This window comes from Erythrolamprus reginae, chromosome 12 (assembly GCF_031021105.1).
Source record: "Erythrolamprus reginae isolate rEryReg1 chromosome 12, rEryReg1.hap1, whole genome shotgun sequence".
NCBI lineage: Eukaryota > Metazoa > Chordata > Lepidosauria > Squamata > Dipsadidae > Erythrolamprus > Erythrolamprus reginae.
Window position 1 is genome coordinate 9295162 of NC_091961.1, and position 22151 is coordinate 9317312.

The 22151-nt window shown below is 41.1% G+C and overlaps 1 protein-coding gene across 1 annotated transcript in view; it reads left to right on the plus strand.

The window, feature by feature from the left end:
• The first annotated feature begins 5881 nt into the window (after positions 1-5881).
• DPYSL2 (dihydropyrimidinase like 2) overlaps positions 5882-22151 on the plus strand; it is a 162356-nt gene continuing 146086 nt past the window's right edge. The window contains exons 1-2 of the mRNA XM_070765804.1: positions 5882-5911; positions 6290-6667. Coding sequence (XP_070621905.1) covers positions 6338-6667 — 330 coding nt within the window. The 5' untranslated portion in view covers positions 5882-5911; positions 6290-6337. The remainder of the gene's footprint in view (positions 5912-6289; positions 6668-22151) is intronic.

Here is a 22151-nt window from a genome sequence, read left to right on the forward strand (position 1 = left end):
GGCTAATGGTTTTTTTTAAAGCCACAGTACAGAAAAACAGTAGCACCAATAAATCACCATCTGTCAGTTGCAAAAGGCCCCCATACTTGAATCTGTGCGCACCATACAAAAATGCATCACGCACTCCTAGATGTTTGGGAAGAGTTCGAATTGTGATACTGTGATACGAAGTCCAGCATTTGGATCTCGTTTACTGTATATTACTGTTGTTTGATTATGATAATAATAATAATAATAATAATAATACTAATAATAATAATAATAGTAGTAGTAGTAGTAGTAACAACAACAACAACAACAACAACAACAGAGTTGGAAGGATCCACGGAGGTGTTCTAGTCCAACCCCCTACTTAGGCAAGAAACCCTACACTACTTCAGACAGATGGTTATCTAACATCATCTTAAAAACTTCCATTGTTGGAACATTCACAACTTCTAGAAACCATTACCTAACCAAAAGTGGTTGAAGCATTTCTCAAGCCCATAACAATGAGGTAGCATTTGGAAGTTGCCCAGGCAACAAGGTTCACTGAAAGAGAAAAAGGCACAATATAATCAAACTTGCACAATTTTGTCTTCATAAATATAGTTTTAGCCTTCCTATGGAATTGTCTTCCTGGTCTGGTCTACTTAGTAGGGATGACACCAAATGGCCCAAGGTGACTAAGTAGGCTCCGTGGGTAATAATAAATGCTGTTTTTTTAGGAAAAAATAGAAGATGAATTGGAAAAGCACATATAATACTGGAAGATAATTGGAAAATACATATAATAGAAGATAGAAGATAGAAAAATAGAAGATAATTGGAAAAGCACATATAATTGGAAAAGCACATATAATTGTTGTGAGCCGCCCTGAGTCTTCGGGGAGGGGTGGCATACAAATCTAATAAATTATTATCATCATTATCATTATTATTATTGTAGATCTTACTGTGTTCTATCTGCCACCATGTTGATGAATGCAGAGCAGTTAAACAATATATTTTAGAACTGTAAATTCTGGCCATCTCACCCCACTAATGTGGTTATAAGTAGATGCATTGGATGAAGTTCGTTGTTTTCATCCACGTATCCAAGGGAATACGTGGATATGGTAAAAACGTAACGACTCCAGCCAGCTTTTTATGCATGTCACATTCAAACCAAGTATCAGCCATAAAGAGACAAAAAGAAAACAATTAGAAAAGTTATTTCTATCTATGCATTTATCTGTCCATTAACCAGTGAATAACTCCACATATTTTTCTCTAGAAAATTAAGTTACCATATTTCATTACGATGAACCAGTAACAGTGATCAATGCAACTTCATAAACCAAATACTATCATGATGTCCATGCAGCTGAAAAAATATACCCAGGTACAATAGCTGTCACACGTAGTGGCAATTATTTTGGTTGATCTTGAAAAGTAGAGTTAAGCCTTTCCACTCTTATGGAAATTCACTAGGAAAATTGAGGATTGTAAATAAAATTGAATTTTAAAGAAAACATATCTGCATTAAAAAGAAATGGCCAGAAGTTCCTATAGTCTGACTGTGAAATGATTATACAATGAAATGCACAACACTCACATACACAGCTCATGGACACCTTAACAGTAAGGTAAGTGAAGAATTTCATGTCTTCCCTTTGTTGATTTTCCTGTTGTCTTTTCCTTTAAACATCTTTGCAAAAATTTGACAAAAAGTTCATGGAAGCACAAAACAACTCAAATAATAGAAAAGTAATGGCAATACAATAATGTAATTAGAAGCACAGTTCTAAAATTTTGTGCCTGGTATTTAAACACTTGTAAAAATGTTGTAGTAGTAGTAGTAGTAGTAGTAATAATAATAATAATAATAATACAACAACTACTACTACAACAGAGTTGGAAAGGACCTTGGAGGTTTTCTAGTCCAACCCCCTGCTTACGCAGGACACCCTACATCACTTCAGACAAATGATTACCCAACATCTTCTTAACAACTTCCAGTGTTGGAGCATTCACAACTTCTGGAGGCAAGTAGTTCTACTGATTAATTGTTCTAACTGTCAGGAAATTTCTCTTTAGTTCTAAGTTGCTTCTCTCCTTGTTTAGTTTCCACCCACTGCTTCTTGTTCTCAGTGTGCTTTAAGTTTTGATTCTTTAGATTTGTAGACCTTCATTGGTGCAAATTCTCTCATATGACACATATGGATTGATAATACCTTACATCCAAATTCCATAAGTGCGTAGACAAAAATAAACCCGCTGAATTCATTGGAACTTGGTCCGTTAGAATTGAGATAAGATCCATTAAATGCAATGACTTATCCGAGTAGCATCTGTTAAACATACTTTAGCTGCAACAACTGCCCTACATCACCAGGGCTTATTTTACAAGATTCACCTCTATTCTTAGCAGCTGCTCTTGGTGAGTGTAATTAACAGAAGTACATTCCTCCTTATTCTTCATATCATAGTCCAAAATATGAGACTGTGGACTTAATAGTATTTTCCCCTATAGCATGCATTACCTTGTTGGATTCAAAATGTGACAAATCACATGCATTTCATGGTCTTTTCTATCATTGAGTTAAATAGTACAGTACTTGCCTCAAATGAGATAAAACTAAAGAAGATGGGATTCAACAGTCACCTTGATGATACTTAGTCTCACCAGTACAGCTATCCACTGGACATGATTGATGGCACATTTGAGTTGAATCTCAAAAGGGGAAATATTTGGATTTACAGGGGAGCCTTCTAAAATAAAGTTCTACTTAAGAGTACTTTGATACCTCAGAAGGCTTGCAGTCACATCAAACTTAATGAGCACCCACTGAGTAAAGGTGGAGTAGCTACAGCCTATAGTATAAAGCTCTCAGTTTGAAAGCAGCCTTTTTAAAAAAAACCATATTTGTAGCTTGTGATTTGCCGCCAAGATATATTGAACTGTGAGCACTTGATACACTTCTAGCTATTACTTCTTAATTTTTTTATAACTGTCTTTCGCTTTCAGTTTTGCTTTCTTGTATTACATCTAACATGGGTTGACTTTCTATTGACTTCTGGAGTAAGTCCACTTATTACTCTTCTGTGAATCCCTTTCACTGTGAATATTCTGTTTTGGAATTAACATTTAATGATACAATTACAACAGATCTTTCCCTGGTCTTAGGTCTGACTGTGTGTAGAGCATCCTTGGCATCACTGCTTCTAACCAAGCTTTGTCTCTGGTGATCTATGAAAATTATTCTATACTCTGCAAAACATGTTATTTTCAACACTTTTCTTTTGAAATCTCCATTCTACTGACTACTTATCCCGAATAGTGCTATTAATATTTATAAGCTTTCAATAATGCAGACTTTTGTGAATCTGGTAGACCATATGCTGCCCTCCGTCTTCTCAAAACAGCTGAACCAACAGAACTCTCCATTACACCACGGTGCTAATTTTTTTTAAGAGTTGGGGGGAAGGTAAGGGTGAACAAGTTTCACCTCCATATGCATTCCTCTTCATTAATCTGCAAAGCACATGCATGTGCATTCCCAACTCATTTTTTTTTCAAAAGTCACTTTTCTCTTAAAATTGTACATTTTTTTGTCCTAGGTCTGCCGTTATTTTGATATATACATTGTGCCCCATTATAAAATCAAGGGTTTGGATTTTGTTTGGGTTTTTTAAAAAAGAAATATCTATGTTATGGGGTGGTGAGGCTGAGAAAGTGGTGGGGAGAGACAGATTGGAAATTTAAATTCATGAATCTAAAATAATGAATAATGCATAGCAATAAGTGGCTTGGGGAAATCCATTTGAATAAGACGATGTAGGTTAAAAGTTATAATACGTCTGCGCAGCATTCTGAATTACCTTATGTGAAGGCTGTGCCCAGTGCTTCATGCTAATTTATCTTGGGGATTCCAGAAAATCGGTGACTACAGGTCTATTTCAGTATATATTTCATATTTATGGCAATCTGCAAAGGTTCATTAATTGGAATTGTAATATAGGAAAGTTTTAAATCTCCTTGTCAATAATAGAAAATTAATGGAGATAAATGACTGTGAAATGACCTCTTCATGCAGAGAAAATGGAGGATCAATTCTCTCTCTCATAGCATGTATTTGGTAAGATAACCATGGTCATAGCTGTGATTGGGTAACTTTTCATAGCTAACCAAAAGCCAATTTGTGTTAGTGCTTAAAGCACCAAGCAAAAAACGGGCAGACCAGGAGTTTTAGTCTACCTTAGTTATGAAAGACAGTTGGTTGACTTTGGTACTTGCCTTATATTTGGCTGTTATGGGAAAAAAACAGGAGGAGGAAGGTGTGTTGGGTATGTTCACCGCCTTGATTTAACTCAGGGGTAGGCAAAGTTAGCTCCTCTATGGCATGTGGACTTCAACTCCCAGAATTCCTGAGCTAGTATGATTGGCTCAGGAATTCTGGGAGTTTAAGTCCACAAGTCATAGAAGAGCCAACTTTGCCTAACCCTGATTTGACTTATAAAAGTAATAAAGGCGGAATACAAATTTTAAAAGCTTTTCAGTGCTCACTTCCAAAAGAAGCGTGGTGCTGAAGGGACAGCGACAGTTCTCTCGTTCAACAAGACCAGTGTTTCCCAACCTTGGCAACTTGAAGATATTTGGACTTCAATTCTGGGAGTATCTTCAAGTTGCCAAGCTTGGGAAACACTGAACTAGACGAGGGCTGACTCGTCCACCAGTGGCTATGGAGTTTAGGCAACGTTTGAATAAGACTGCATTCACAAATGAGTGCAGGGCAGGAGTAATTTTATTCTCAGTCCTCAATATGGAAACGCAGCCCTGTTCTGCCTTTAGAAGAATGGATTAAAATTAATCGTTTACTTGGCTCTGTTCAGATGTCACAAACTCGCGTTCAAGCTTTTTAGTTCCGCAGAGTTTTTTCTCAAGGAAGGTGAAATAAAAGGGGAGGGGGAAAACTACAAGAGGGAGAGGGAGAGGGAGAAAGAGAGAGAAAATTATTTTGAAATCCTAATGTAATTCCACTTTTAAAATAAAATCCGGTATTGCAGAGCACGTGGTTTGGACATCAGCAATACTGCATTTAGTGCGGAAGGATATTAGGTAGCCACTGGGTTATACATCCCTAAGACTTTAAAGAGCTGTCTAGAAAAATAGATTTGTCTTCCCTTGACCTGGAGTTTTCAGGCAACTTTGATGGGTCATGTTGGGTGGTGAAATAGTAGGGGTCCCTTCCAACCGATCTAAAGGGCACCTGATTGGGGGAAGGCAGGAGTGAATAATATACGGCAGATCAAGGTGACCATAAGAAAACATGCAGGTTCATTGTGCCTTCCAACAGCTGATTTATCTAGCACACAAAAGAGACCCACTTGCCAGTCTCGCCAAGGTCAAATCTTTGTGTTCTGAAAATTGACTCTCCCCTCCTCACCGCCCCCCGCCCACCCAAGGAATTCTCTTCCCTTGCTTTGTCGGTGGTTTTTTTTCCCCCTTCCCACGGCCAGCAGCAAGGGATGGGGGAGGAATATTTTAAAGCCACTGCAGAGGCGCCCCATCTTTTTGACTCGGCAGTTCCACCCCTCTCTCCCTCCCCGACCCCTGTGGCCAAATCGGGTCCCTCTTCCAACCCTCTTCCTGGGAGGGGGGGAAGAAGTCCGCGAAAGGAGGCTTCTCCCAACCGAGGGGCGTGGGCTCCGAGGATTCCCACGCCCGCTTTTCTCTGAGTGGGGTGTGGCTGGAATTAGGGAAGGCTTCCGCCTTCCAGAAAAAGGGGCCGCGCCGGCTTCTGCGACACCTCCACGCACACGCCCCCCCCCCTCCTCTTTCTCCCTACCACTTGTAGGAGCTGCAGAGCGCCGGGGTTTCGGCCGAGTCCTATTCGCCAATTCCGACCGTCACCTCATTTCCGGATCAATCCTTAATTTCTGCTGCAGAGTGAGTGGGGCTTTCTAACCCTTTCCCTTCCCTCGCCCTTCGCTCCTTTCCTGCCCGTTAACAACCCCCGCCCCTTCCTCCTCCCCCTCCCCCTCCTCCTCCTCCGGCTTGCTGGGAACTTGAACCCAGCCCTCTCGCCGGCTTGCGCTGCACCGACCATCTCCGCCCGCCCCTCCACGCCTTTCCCGGCGCTTCAACCTGCCAACTTCGCGTCTCCCGAGTGGCCGGGCTCCCCTTTCCAACCTACCCTGCCTGGGAATCCACGAAGGCGCGGAGAGGGAATACAAAAGGCTCGCTTCTCGCTCCTTCTGCCCATCCCCGCTTCTGAGGAGGCTGCCGCCTGGCCTGTTCTCCAGCCGCTCTCTCTGTCTCCACCAGAGGATCCAAAGAGAGCCGGGCGAGGCCAGAGGTGCCCCGGGGCGAATCATGGCCGAGAAGAAGCAAGTGGCCAAGCCCGGCGGCGAGGAGGAGGAAGAAGTCCCAGCCTTCTTCAAAAACCTGGGCTCCGGCAGCCCCAAACCCCGGCAGAAATTCTGTGGCATGTTCTGCCCGGTGGAAGGCTCCTTGGAGAACAAGACCATCGACTTCGACTCCCTCTCCAGCGGACGCGGCTCGCCCACCGGTAGGATCGTGGCCAAGCAGAGGGACGTGGCTCACCTCGGACCCGACGCGCCCTCCGTCTCCTCGTGGCACGGCAGGAAGGTGGAGATCCGCAGATCCACCGGCAAGGAGGCTTTGCAGAACCTGAACGACAAGGTGAGTTTGGAGTGGGTAACGTAAGGTGCTTCCCGCCCCCGCCCCCAGCCCCCACCCCGTGCCCAGATCCAAGGCTTGAACGTCGCCGAGGCTGACCGAGCAGATTTGGGAGGCAGGCGGAAAAACCCAACAGACCCCAAGCAACCCCCCATCCTTTCTTTCTGGCTAAGGGGAGGTCGGAGCTCTGTGCTGCAAGCTGAGCTAGAAGAAGGCCCCACCCACCTGATGCAGAGCCCAGAGCTGTAGTAAGCGATTGCTAGACAAAGATGCTGAATGGTAAACCAACGAGAAATAATGACACGGTCACATCAAATCCATCACTCACATGATTGAAGGTCCTTTCTGCTGCCAGACCCTTTAGGAGAGAACTAGTAAAAAGTTCTGAGCCCTAAGGACCATGCTTGTCTAATCATTTGGCAACAAATAGGAGACACTATTGATCCATGCATTTTGCCCAACCTTCCATTGGAGAAGTTCTGTAGAAGATCTGTCTAACTTGGAGCCAATGCTGGTCTGTCCAGACAGGTTTGTAGCCTCACTGAAGTCCGGTTTTGTGTTCTGGAGATGCACAGAATAGACAGTACATTTCTCCCAGCTATGTGTATCTCTGTGCTGATGGGATTTGTAGTCCAAAACAATAAGGATGACCAAGCTGACAAAGGCTGGCCTTAAAGGCATGAAGGGACCACCATGTCCAAATAACAAAAACCTTGGTATATATTGTGGTATCTATTGTGCAAATGAGTAAAAAAAATTGCTTAGGTCATGATGACAACAGAAGCAAGAGATAAATAACCTAAATATTCTTTAACATGGGGGGGAGAGAGAGATGCTGCCAAATACCACTATGAAAAACCCTGCAAATAGCTTGGTGCGGAAATGATGTACATTAGACTGATGGGCAGCAGATCTTTCAAGAGAGATTTTTATAGAAGATTATTTAATCTTTCATTAAAGATGGGGAAAATCTTTCCTCAACCAGTTATGACCTCAACACTGGGCATCTTCAGACATAGTAGATACATTTTAAAGATCCTTGAGATGGGCTCAAGTTCTCCAAAGATATCCACATTATGTTCTTAGTAACCATGTGGAAATGGCTTCCCACCGCCTTCTTCAAGATTCGTGTTGGCTTCTCAGGCTAGTCTACAAGATTTAGATTTTCTGATGGCTTTTTATCCAAGAACTAGGAAGAAATGCTCACCATTTGTTTTAGATCAGTTAAGGTGGCCTGGATGCTGCCATCTGGTGCCGAAACCAAATAAAGAGGCAGGATGGCTATATTCACACAGCAGACCTAACAAAGTCACACTCCACGTTCTATAATACCCAGAAGTGAGAAATTTGTTTGTACTGGTCCAATAAGTCATTGTTGTCTTAATAGACTGGTGGCAACAGATGGTTTCAGAGATTCAAATAGAACTTTTTCACATGCTGATTTGGAAATTCCTTAATTGAGGACTTTTGCTATATAAAGCAGTGTTTCCCAACCTTGGCCATTTGAAGATATCTGGACTTCAACTCCCAGAATTCCCCAGCCAGCATTTGCTGGCTGGGGAATTCTGGGAGTTGAAGTCCAGATATCTTCAAGTGGCCAAGGTTGGGAAACACTGATATAAAGGATGAGTTTTGTTGGCTTTTCTTTTCTTTGTAAACACGCAATTTCTCTCTGTGCATCTTTGCACAATCTATGACTCATCTTAAAAGGGGTTAAAATGGACCCATTGACTTCTATGGAGTTTTGAATTTGTATCATGATACCCCAATGGCTGAAATAAAGAAGCTATGGATGCTAAAGGTTGGCAAATTAGCAAACCCCAGAAATGAGATGACTGGATGGAGTTGCTCCATCTTCTTCAAGGGAATGATATTGTCACAGCTCCACATGCAGTGTTTTCTACGTGCAATTCATAGAAACCATAGAAATTGATATAAAACATTTTTTTCAGCAAAAAATTGTATATTTTCTGTGAAGTGTTCACCGTACAGATCTATGGATAATGTTGCTCCGATGGCACAATGGCACAATGACCAAGCAATTCTACCTCCAGCCCTACTGGTAGGCAGAGGGAAGTGATTATCTCACAAAGCTGGCTGTGGCTGTCATTTATGGGGAAGTAGATTGTGTGTCATGTGCTTTATTATAGATTTACTCCCAGGAAAAGGAAGTTTCTTCTGCAAAACAATTATTCTGCATGTACTCTTCCAAGCAAAACACCCATATTGTTCATAGTCTGGCCTTGGGGAAAGAGAAAAAAGGGAGGAAGAGAATTTCTATGCTTTACTCGCCAAGAGAATTAAGGAAAATAAAATTAAATTAAACCAACAGGACGTACAGTACAAATTGAGCGAGAAAAGTTGCATCTACATGTTTAGCTTGTTCCTGCTCAAGGTTCATGTGGATAATGCTTACCAAGGATGGGGAGATCTTACCAGAAATTAAATTCTAGGGCTTCTATATTTGAACTGCAATGAAGTGTTTTCCATAACATTTGCCGCTCTAGTACAGTGGTACCTCATCATACGAACTTAATTGGTTCCAGGAGGAGGTTCGTAAGTTGAAAAGTTTTTAAGATGAAACAATGTTTCCCATAGGAATCAATGTAAAAGCAAATAATGCGTGCAAATCCTTCAGGAAAATCCCAAACTTTAGAAGGGAGGCGAACAGAGGGCAGGGAGGAGCAGCTAAAGGGGGCGGGTGGAAGAAACAAGGCTAGGCTAAAGGGTGAGGGGGAAGGAAGAAAGGCAAGGGGGGCTCCCCTCCCTTTTCTTTTTTCAAAAGACACTGTTTCAGTGCCTTTGCAAGCATGCAAAATCTTTACTCCTCCAAGCTGCCCCTCCCTTTTCTTTCTTCAAAAAAGGGGAAAAAAAGAAACCCCTTCATCCCAGCAGCAGCTGCTTGGGTTCGTAAGGTGAAAATAGTTCGGAAGAAGAGGCAAAAGAATCTTAAACACTCGGTTCGTATCTTGAAAAGTTTGTTAGAAGAGGGGTTCGTAAGATGAGGTACCAATGTATTTGTTCTGCTCTGTGGGAGAAAAAAAGAACCTAAGAAAAAATGGCTTCTGCTGATTTTGTATCTCTGTCTCACCTTTTGTGATTCAAATTAGCAAAGCTACTCAAGTCCCCAGAAGTTGACCAGTGATATTCCATGAGCCCAGGAAGCCTCCTGCATCAGTGTTTTCTCAGTAGCAATCAAAGTACTGGTCATAGAAATGAAAACATTCATTTTACAAGCAATAAACACTGCTCAAAAAAAATAAAGGGAACACTTAACACAATAGAACTCCAAGTAAATCAATCTTCTGTGGAATCAAACTGTCTGCTTAAAAGCAACACTGATTGACAATCAATTTCACATGCTGTTGTACACATTCAGCTTTGTACAGAACAAAGTATTCAATGAGAATATTTCATTCATTCAGATCTAGGATGTGTTCTTTGAGTGTTCCCTTTATTTTTTTGAGCAGTGTACATACTAACGTACCCAGGCTTCATGCTCTTGGGAATCCAGAGCATGCTATCACGGTCTTTCGAGACTGAAGGATGTCAACGCAACAAAATAAATAAAAGCAATAAAAATAATGTTCAAAATAATACTCGAAAAATAATAATAATAATAATAATAATAATAATAATAATAATAATAATAATGGGAACACTTAATAGAACTCCAAGTAAATCAACCTCCTGTGAAATCAAACTGTCTGCTTAAAAGCAACACTGATTGACCATCAATTTCACATGCTGTTGTGCACATTCAACTTTGAACAGAACAAAGTATTCAATGAGAATATTTTATTTATTCATTCGATTTTTATGCCGCCCTTCTCCTTAAACTCAGGGCGGCTTACAACATGTTAGCAACAGCACTTCTTAACAGAGCCAGCCTATTGCCCCCACAATCCGAGTCCTCATTTGACCCACCTCGGAAGGATGGAAGGCTGAGTCAACCTTGAGCCGGTGATGAGATTTGAACTGCTGACCTACAGATCTACAGTCAGCTTCAGTGGCCTGCAGTACAGCACTCTTCCTGCTTCGCCACCCTGGCAATATTTCATTCATTCAGATCTAAGATGTGTTATTTGAGTGTTCCCTTTATTTTTTTATTTTTTTGAGTACTGTAGTATACTTTTATACTGCAATTCTGGGTGCAGAAGCAAAAAAAATTGCTGAAATCTCTCGCACGCCTGCCCTTATGAGATTTTCTTCTGACCCTTCTGCACATGTGCAGGAAGCAAAAATATGCTGGACGTGGGCATGTGCTCACACAGGAGAAGTGAAGTAGTGCACACAGCGGATCGGTAGCAGTGATAATGGGGATCCGCCCTGGCACTCTTCCAGCAACAACGGAGCGCAGAAGGGCCAAGCTTCTTTTTCACTGGCAGAGAAACTGTGGGTCGGTCCTTTGCTATTTCCAGGGCAGCCCTATGGGCCAGATCTAAGCATCCCTGTTTTAAGGCAATGTTCCTCAATGCTGAGAACATGGGGGAAATTTGTGTAGATGATTTTCTGGGGGAATAATTTCTATATACCATTTAATTCAAAAGCAATACAGTAATATCTCATCTTACGAACTTAATTGGTTCCAGGACAAGGTTTGTAAGGTGAAAAGTTCGTAAGATGAAACAATGTTTCCCATAGGAATCAATGGAAAAGCGAATAATGCGTGCAAGCCCAAAACTCACCCCTTTTGCCCATTACTGCCGGCATTCGGATCCTTGTTCGGGGGCGGCGGGGGGGTATGTGACATTCCCGGCGCTGCTGCTGCTTTTCAAAGGAAACCGACACCGCTGCCACTATCCTCTTGTCCTGGCAAGAGCGATGGAATCCGCTGGGGCGGGGCTGGAGCAGAGGGGCGGCTGCGAAGAGGCTGGCTTGTCAAAAGCGCTCCCAGCGAAGGGGCTGTGAGAGGGGTGGGACAGGCGTTCCGGAAGCACTTGGAGAAAGCGCTCCCAGCGAAGCGGCTGCGAAAGCACTTTCTCCAAGTGCGGAATCCCAGCGGGGGCTGTAATCAAATGGAAAATCATGGCGGTGACAGTCACAAGGCAGAGAAATCCCTGCGGCAGCCAGAGAGCGCACACGCAGTACGCGAGCGCACACGCAGTAAGAGAGCCCCGCACCCGGGCTTGGGCTCGTAAAACAAAAATGTTTCTTAAGACAAGGCAAACAAATCGTAAACCCCAGGTTCGTATCACGAAACGTTTGTATGAACATTTAGAAACATAGAAACATAGAAGACTGACGGCAGAAAAAGACCTCATGATCCATCTAGTCTGCCCTTATACTATTTTCTGTATTTTTATCTTAGGATGGATATATGTTTATTCCAGGCATGTTTAAATTCAGTTACTGTGGATTTACCAACCACGTCTGCTGGAAGTTTGTTCCAAGGATCTACTACTCTTTCAGTAAAATAATATTTTCTCATGTTGCTTTTGATTTCCCTCCCAACTAACTTCAGATTGTGTCCCCTTGTTTTTGTGTTCACTTTCCTATTAAAAACACTTCCCTCCTGGACCTTATTTAACCCTTTAACATATTTAAATGTTTCGATCATGTCCCCCCTTTTCCTTCTGTCCTGCAGACTATACAGATTGAGTTCATGAAGTCTTTCCTGATACGTTTTATGCTTAAGACCTTCCAGCCCGTCTTTGGACCTGTTCAATTTTGTCAATATCTTTTTCTAGGTGAGGTCTCCAGAACTGAACACAGTATTCCAAATGTGGTCTTAGCAGCACTCTATATAGCGGGATCACAATCTCCCTCTTCCTGCTTGTTATACCTCTAGCTATGCAGCCAAGCATCCTACTTGCTTTTCCTAATGCCCAACCACACTGTTCACCCATTTTGAGACTGTCAGAAATCACTACCCCTAAATCCTTCTCTTCTGAAGTTTTTGCTAACACAGAACTGCCAATACAATACTCAGATTGAGGATTCCTTTTCCCCAAGTGCATTATTTTACATTTGGAAACATTAAACTGCAGTTTCCATTGCTTTGACCATTTATCTAGTAAAGCTAAATCATTTACCATATTACAGACGCCTCCAGGAATATCAACCCTATTGCACACTTTAGAGTCATCGGCAAATAGGCAAAACTTCCCTACTAAACCTTCCCATATGTCACTCATAAACATATTAAAAAGAATAGGACCCAGAACAGACCCTTGTGGCACACCGCTTGTAACCTGTCTCTGCTCAGAATACTCGCCATTAACAATAACTCTCTGATGTCTACGCTTCAGCCAGCTGCAAATCCACTGAACTATCCAGGGATTAAGTCCAATCTTCACTAATTTATCTATCAGCTCTTTATGTGGAACCGTATCAAAGGCTTTGCTGAAGTTCAGATAGGCAATATCCACGGTACCACCTTCATCCAATACCTTTGTGACATAGTCAAAGAAATCAATGAGATTAGTCTGACATGATTTGCCTTAAGTAAAGCCATGCTGATTTGGGTCCAATAAGTTATTGTTTTTTAGGTGCTGATTTATCCTCTTTTTGAGTAGAGTCTCCATCATTTTAATTATAAGTGATGTCAAGCTAACTGGCCTGTAGTTACCAGCTTCTTCTCTACTGCCCTTCTTGTGGATAGGCACAACACTGGCCATTCTCCAATCCTCAGGAACATCTCCTGTTAACAGGGATTGGTTAAACAAATCAGTCAGGGGGGTAGCAATGACAAATCTGAGTTCTTTAAGAACTCTGGGGTAGATGCCATCTGGACCCATTGCCTTATTTATCTTTAATCATTCAAGTTCTTCTAAGACATCGGCTTCTAAGATCACTGGAGCTGAATCCGTACAGCTGGAAGCAATGCTATATCCATCTATAGTATTATATTGTAAGGTGTCTTCTGAGAAAACTGAACAGAAATAGCTATTATTCCCATCAATGCATGTATTATTCCCAGTACTAAGCATCATGATGCTGCAGTTTTTCTTCTTCCTATCACTAATATATCTGAAGAAGGTTTTATCCACCTTCTTTACAGATTTGGCAATTTCTTCCTCTTTTGAGGCTTTAGCAGCATATATTATCTGTTTCGCCTCCTTCTGTCTCATTTTATACACCTCTCTATCAACTATACTTCCAGACTCTTTATACCTCCTATAGGCAGCCTTTTTTTCATTGACTATAGCCCTTACATCATTGCTAAACCATAATTAATTTATTCTTTGTACCTTGGTCACGAATTCTACTAACCATATATCCTCTTATCCAGTGAAGGGCTACCAAACTTTTTACTACCACACTGTGGCCGTGGCTGATGCAGGATGCCCTGCATTTTTTTCCAACTTGGGTGCTCTGGGGTGGAACTCCATTTTTGCTATCCCACTGCGTTCCCCCCTGTCCGGGCAGCAGCCCAGCCCTGCTCTTACCTTGTCCCACTGTCCCATCAGTTCCCACAGATTAGTTTCATTGTCAGAATTCATCTTCATATCCATAATCTCAAATTGAATATGATCCACCATATACCGATACCATTGAACTTAATTCATTCCATGACCAGGAATTTGGGGAGTTGAAGTCCACAAGCCAAGGTTGGAGACCCCTGTTCTATATGTTATGGAGATGCTCTATTCATAAGTGTTCTTGGTAATCTTCAAAGTGGTTGCATCTGAGCTGAACTCTTGTATTACCAGTAATCATATGAACTTTTAAATTATGTCTGGGTTGAAATGATTACTTATTTATACTGGAATAATATTTAGGGAAGGAACTTCAACAATTTTGTACTTCCTCCGGCAACCACACAGCTGCCCTAGCTTCTAAGCCTTGCTTGGAATCTTTCCTCCCATATAAAAATCACAGCTGCATTGCACTTAATGGCCTGTATAATTGGCACTGTTGTTCATATGCATAAATTTTCCAGGTGCCCTACAATAAAATTTGCTGCAAGCAGTTCATTATTAAATCAAACTCTCCAGATGTTAATTTTGACTTCCAGGATTTCGGTCCATTCTCTCGGTTGCAAATTCATGCTCCCTACTTTAAAATCTGGATTTAGATATACACTATTACATTTAAATAGCAAGAGGAATGGGGGAAGATGAATTTGGTTTTTTTTAAAAATATCAGGTTGATGATTGCAACTGTGTGGTTGTAGCTTCCACCCCTTTTATGTATATTACAATGCATGTAAAAAAGCAAAGGGACATCCATCAAGCAGTTGCCATCACTATCTCTTTTTAAAAAAAAATTACCCCCAGCAGACCTGCCTAGATGGAAATATATATAACGTCTTTCACTTGTTTTATATAGGCTTATTGAAAGCAGTGGCAGCATGTGTTTATGTGATAACTATTTCAGAAACTTCAAAATCTGAGATGCAGATTTTTAGCAAGTGGGCTAGATTTTTTTAAAAAAATTATTTAATAATTTAAATAATATTTTAATAATTATGCTCCAGAGTTCCACTGATAATTGACACAAGGCAGCTGGTGTTTGTTGTGAGTGGTCCTCGATGAACTCTGGTAATGATAGATTCTGAGGAAGATGAGCCAAGCCCAGTTTGGTACCCTGGGCCAGTGGTGTAGCCAGCTGATGCAGAGAGTGAGAGTGAGGGAGAAATAGACCTGGATGAACCTGAAGGACCACCAGAGGTGGCAGAGATGCCAATGACTGTAGGATCTGATTTAAAGGAAGAGGAGGAGGAGGACGAGGACCATGAGCCTTTGCTGGACTAAGAAAAAGACAAGAATACTTGTGTGGGAAAAGGAAGTAGTCTGTAGTTTGTTAACTCTAGGGAATTGTTGACCACTCCCCATAGATATTTAAGGGTGGCGGATGAGAAATTTGGGGTGGAGTTTCAATGTTTTGCAATGGAGTCGGTTGATGTTTGAGGTTTCAGCCAGGTTATGCTAGCCAACTGTTATTTCCCTGCTAAAATCCTTGGAGTAAAAGTGCCCTATCTGTGGAAAGCTGTAATTGTTTGGGATAGAAGAGTGTTGCTCCTAGGTTCAGTGACTGGCTTCACATTTTGAAATAAGCATGTTCCCTTAACTAGGATTTATGCAATAAGACATAAGAGATTGGGCCCATGCTATGTGCTTGGCCACAATACTGGTTTACAACTCATGATAGTCCAGATTCCTAGCAGGAAAAATACATTCTATAGGAGCAAGAGACAACTCAGGCCAGATACCTTTTGTGGGAAAAAGAAATCAGAAATCCAGCAGGTTCTCACAGGTTCTGCGGAACCAGTAGCAGAAATTTCAAGTAGTTCAGAGAACCAGTAGTGGAAATTTTGAGTAGTTCAGAGAACCAGCAAATAGCACCTCTGTCTGGCCCCAGAATGGGGTGGGAATGCCACACCCACCAAGCCACACCACACCCACCAAACCACGCCCACAGAACCGGTAGTTTAAAAAAATGGATTTCACCACTGGGCTGAATAGAGCAACTCTGTAATAGTTCCCAGAGTATATGCTTTATGCAGTGAAGGGCTATCAAACATTTTACTACCACACTGTGGGCGTGGCTTATGCAGGATGCCCTGCATTTTCTTTCAACATCTTTCAGTGCAAATTGGGTGCTCTGGGGTGGAGCTCCATTTTTGCTACCCCACTGCATTTCTCCCCATCCAGGCAGCAGCCCACCCCTGGCTTTATGGGGCTAGCAGTCTGCTTTAGTCTGGCAAGATTCTGTCTATGAGCAAGGAACAAAAATAAATCATCCTGGAGGAATCATCACATGTCTTTCTTGAGTTTTGGAGTCTGTAAAGATTTGGACTTTTCAAGGAGGTATGGTGAACTGATAACAATCTCTACAATACCAATGACAGAGGCAAAGACCAAGGATTTGGTGATTGGACTAGTTCTTGGCACCTCTCTGGATAAGAACAAAATGGGAGGTCACCCATCTATTTTCCACATGGCTGCTCTCTGTGAGTAGATTGCAGGATGGTGGATTTCTGAGGGTTTAAGCACCAGAAGATAGGAGCCATCTTGCATACAACTGTGGCAGAACCTTTTGGAAGACACGGAGTTTGCTAACTCCATTTTCTAATCAATATTAGAACTTAACTATTTTAAGTTATTAGAGACCTTCAGAATTACAAGTTCGAGAAGACTATATCAACTTTACTTTCAAATCTGAATGAAATAAAAATTAATTCTATGCTTAATTTCACTTAATACTTAAATGTTAAGATTAATTTCACTTAACAAGAGTTGATTTTTCTTTCATTAAAGTATCGTGTTAATAACACTTAATTTCAAATAAACAACAAAGGGCTAAATAAGATTTTGATCTAAGAACATTATAAACAGATTAAAGATCCAGATAAATTTGGAAAATTGATTTTTATTATAAGATTTTGGAATTAACTTATAAAATAGTTTTTTGTGGAGAACAGATTTAATTTGGCTATTTTGGATATTGTAAATAATAACAAAGATAAGTAATTATTTTAGAAACTGGATTACAGAGGGCACACAAGGTTTTAAACAGATGAAAAACATAATACAAGCTTCTCCTTGATGTCAGTTAATGACAGACTTAGAAAATGACACAGAATATTATAATATTGGAAGAATGAAAGAGATATTTGAAGAATGGTACATAAATTAGTAACTACAAGATCAACAAAGTCATTTACAATGTCTGCCTTTATGGCTAGACAATGTCCAAAGGTATTAACGAAGGAATGATAGATGTAGAACAAATTTCATCGGACAGGACAAAGTACTGAAGAGTGGAACTACAAATGCACTGGCTGCTGATCGGTTTCCGGTCACAATTCAAAGTGTTGGTAATGACCTTTAAAGCCCTACGTGGCATCGGACCAGAATACATCTGGAACTGCCTTCTACCGCACGAATCCCAGCGGCCGATAAGGTCCCACAGAGTTGGCCTTCTCTGGGTCCCGTCGACCAAACAATGCCGTTTGGCGGGCCCCAGGGGAAGAGCCTTCTCTGTGGCGGCCCCGGCCCTCTGGAAACAACTCCCCTCAGAGATTAGAACGGCCCCCACCCTCCTTGTCTTTCGCAAATTACTTAAGACCCACCTTTGTCACCAGGCATGGGGGAGTTAAGTTATCCTTTCCCCCTAGGCTATTACAAGTTATGCATGGTATGTTTGTGTGTATGTTTGGTTTTTTTATAATAAGGTTTTTTTAGTTGTTTTTATTAATTGGATTGTTCATGTTGTTTTACCACTGTTGTTAGCCGCCCCGAGTCTGCGGAGAGGGGTGGCATACAAATCCAATAAATAATAATAAATAATAATAATAAAATGACAGGTCGTTAGAATGATTTGGAAAAAAATGCTTTGCTGGACATACGAAAGAAACCAGCCGAAGTTTTAAAAATTAAAAGGAAAATAGAAATGATAAACCAAGAAAAGGAACTGGATTTTTTTTTACAAAAGAGGGTTAGTTAAAGCAGGGGTCTCTTTAGACCTGAGTTAAAGCCTTGAAGAAATCTGTGTGTAGGGATAAAGAATTGAAATAAAATTCAACAGTATTTGATTGCGTCAAAGCAGGGATTGGTTCCAGTAGTGGGTTGCTACCGGTACAGTAAAGAACGGTGCAGTGTTAGCGATCGCTGTGCATGTAGCTTCGGTTAGCTTGCATGCATGCGCGTTCCAACATGTTTTTGCTTCTGCACATGCGCACAAGTAAAATCTCATGAGGGGCCGCGCATAAGAGATTTCCGTGATTTTTTGCTTCCGTGCATACGTGGAAGGGAAAAAATCTCTGAAACCTCTCTCTTGCGCATATCCCCTTGCAAGATTTTGTTTCCTGAGCATGCACAGAAACAAAAACATGCTGGGCCATGGACGTGCATGCAAGCTAACTGAAATGGCATGCGCAGCACACTGGTAGCGGTCATAATAGGAATCCGCATTGTGATGGAAGTGCATGTCTCCATCATGTCGTGCAAATGACTTTATTTTTAATGACTTTTTTAAAAAATACTTTCAATATTAGATTTGTATATTGTTTTTATTACTGTTGTGAGCTGCCCTGAGTCTGCGGAGAGGGGCGGCATACAAATCTAATAAATTATTATTATTAATTATTACTATTATTATTATGCACATGCGTAGAGAGTTCTTTGTCAGCTGCTGCAGCTGGAGAATCAGTTCAAGGGCGTGGACAGCCAACCATTGCTGCCAGTATGGCGAGCAGGTGGAAATTTTTACCATTGGTACGTGAGAATGGGTCTGAAATGGCCCTGCAACCCAGTCCTGCATCATACTTCTAGAAGTAAAGGAAAGAATATGAAGTTGTTTTATTTGATAAAAGTTAAAATAAGACATTTTATGGATTTCCCCCCTTTTTTTGCTCTGGGAGGAAACAGGGCCGGAAAAGGTGGGGAGAGGCCTCTGTGGGGCCTCTCTAGGAATCTCCTGGGAGGAAGCAGGGCCTTCACCATCTCTGTGGTTTCCCCAATCGCACACATTATTTGCTTTTGCATTGATTCCTATGGGGAAAAATACTTCTTGCAAACTTTTCTACTTAAGAACCTGGTCACGGAATGAATTAAGTTCATAAGTAGAGGTACCACTGTACAGCTTTTTTAACATTATACACATTCAACCTCATTTATTGTGATAGGAAAAACATACCCAGAGCCCAGAAGGGAAAAAAAGAAAAAAAATCCTTTTTTTTCCTACCAGTTCTGCATACCTGAGCAATTTTTTTTACTGGTTCTGTGTATCTGACCGTAGCCGTAGGAGCCCATCACAGGTTACCAAGCACCAGAATTTTGACTACATGACCTTGGGGTTGTTGCAATAGTTGTAAGAGCAAGGACTGGTTATAGCTCACCTTTTTCAATCCCACTGTAACATCAAACCAGAACTAAACAAATAGTTATGATCTAAGGATTACCTGCATTGGAATTTAAGAGCTAATTCTTGCTTTTATTCCAAGTTGATTGTCAAAGTGACTGTGTTTTGTTTTTTTAAAATATATTTTATTAGTTTATGCACATACACAACACAATACAAACAACATACAACAGTGCTCTGTGCATGTGTTCCCATCACCCGACTAAACATACAATGGGGAATGTAAAGTGACTGTGTTTGAGCCAAGTTCTAATAAGGGTTGTTAAAAGCAGGGGTGAAAATCATTCCCCCCCCCTACCGGTTCTGTGGGCGTGGCTTGGTGGGCGTGGCTTGGTGGGCGTGGCAGGGGAAAGATACTGCAAAATACTCCACTCAAGGGCCAGCCAAAGATGGTGTTTGCCGTTCTCCGAACTACTGAAAAGTTCCACTATCAGTTCTCCAGTACCTGTTAGAATCAGCTAAATTTCACCCCTGGTTAAAGGGCTTAGCACAACGGTCTCCAACCTTGGCAACTTTAAGACCGGTGGATTCTAGGAGTCGAAGTCCACAAGTCTTAAAGTTGCCAAGGTTGGGGACCCCTGATCTTAATATACTGACTTAGAGCGGTGGTAGGAGACAGGAAAATTTCTTTTTCTTACAGCTGCAGTATTTTTGCATGATCTATTGTCTAGAAACAATGGGTGGGGCCAACATTAGCCGGGGTGGCGCAGCAGGTAGAGTGCTGTACTGCAGGACACTGAAGCTGACTGTAGATCTGTAGGTCAGCGGTTCAAATCTCATCACCGGCTCAAGGTTGACTCAGCCTTCCATCCTTCCGAGGTGGTAAAATGAGGACCCAGATTGTGGGGGCAATATTCCTGGCTCTGTTAAAAAGTGCTATTGGTAACATGTTGTAAGCCGCCCGGAGTCTAAGGAGAAGGGCGGCATAAAAATCGAATAAATAAGTAAGTAAGTAAGTAAGTAAGTAAGTAAGTAAGTAAGTAAGTAAGTAAGTAAGTAAGTAAGTAAGTAAGTAAATAAATAAATAAACAGATAAACAGATAAACAGATAAACAGATAAACAGATAAACAGACAAACAGACAAACAAATAAACAAATAAACAAATAAACAAACAAACAAACAAATAAACAAATAAATAAACAAATAAACAAATAAGAAAGAATTTTAATTTCCAGATCTTTCCCTTTACTACATTACCAACCAACAGAAAAGTATTTGGTAATCCAGACCATAGAGCAGTATTTCTTAAACTTGGCAGCTCTTTAAACTTTTAAGATATGTGGGTTTTAACTTTTGGGATTCCTGATGACTAATAGTACAATGTTGGGATTTTGCTGTGGCTTCCTGAGGTCCTTTTGTCCTCCTCTTAAACCTCACTTGCACAACTTACAAGCTAAAACATATGGGAGGTGGTTACAAAATCGTTTAAATTGACTGAACAGCACCAAATGTTCTCTACTTCAAACAATATAATTGAAGGCATAAGAGAAAATAATATTGGAAAAGAAGGGGAAGAGAACTACTGGAACATGATAGAACTCATGAACATAGCGTAGAACTCATAAAGCAATTTACTAGCCATTAAATATCTTATTTCATAGTGAAGAATGACCAGCAGAAACTAACCAATGCAGAGCAACTGGTAATTAAGAAAAGTCCAGGGAGCCATCCCACTTTATTTTTATTGATTTATTTATTTTGTCCAATACACAATGAGGGTTTTAGTGGGTATATATCTATATACACATAGTAAAATACATGATGAAGGTTATAGAGGAGATGCTCATAGTAAAATATATCTAAGAAATAATAGAAAAGAAGGTATAGTAATAAAACATATCAATGAAAGAATAGAAGAAGAGATATAGGAATAGAAGAAAGGTATAGGAGATGTAGGAGAGCAATAGGACAGGGGACGGAAGGCACTCTAGTGCACTTGTACTCCCCCCTTACTGACCTCTTAGGAATCTGGATAGGTCAACCGTAGATAATCTAAGGGTAAAGTGTTGGGGGTTTGGGGATGACACTATAGAGTCCGGTAATGAGTTCCACGCTTCGACAATTCGGTTACTGAAGTCCTATTTTTTACAGTCAAGTTTGGAGCGGTTAATATTAAGCTTGAATCTGTTGTGGGCTCTTGTGTTGTTGTGGTTGAAGCTGAAGTAGTCGCCGACAGGCAGCAGGACGTTGCAGCATATGATCTTGTGGGCAATACTTAGATCTTGTTTAAGGCGTCTTAGTTCTAAACCTTCTAGGCCCAGGATTGAAAGTCTAGTCTTGTAGGGTATTCCATTTCGAGTGGAGGAGTGAAGGGCTCTTCTGGTGAAGTGTCTTTGGACATTTTCAAGGGTGTTAATGTCTGAGATGCGATATGGGTTCCAAACAATGAGCTGTATTCGAGGATGGGTCTGGCAAAAGTTTTGTAAGCTCTGGTAAGTAGTGTGAGATTGCCAGAGCAGAAGCTACAGGTTTTTTTTTACTGCAAAATGCCACTTTAGAATTTTACAAGTGTTGTAAAAACAAAAACAAACCTTGAACAAAAATAGTAGAACTCTGCTTCTCTTTACTTACTGCAGTTAGGAGCTTAGAGAGCTTAATTTCAAAGATAAGGAGAAAGGAGGTCAGGAAAACAAACCACTCATTAAGGAGGCAAATGCTGGCACACCGAAGGAAGCT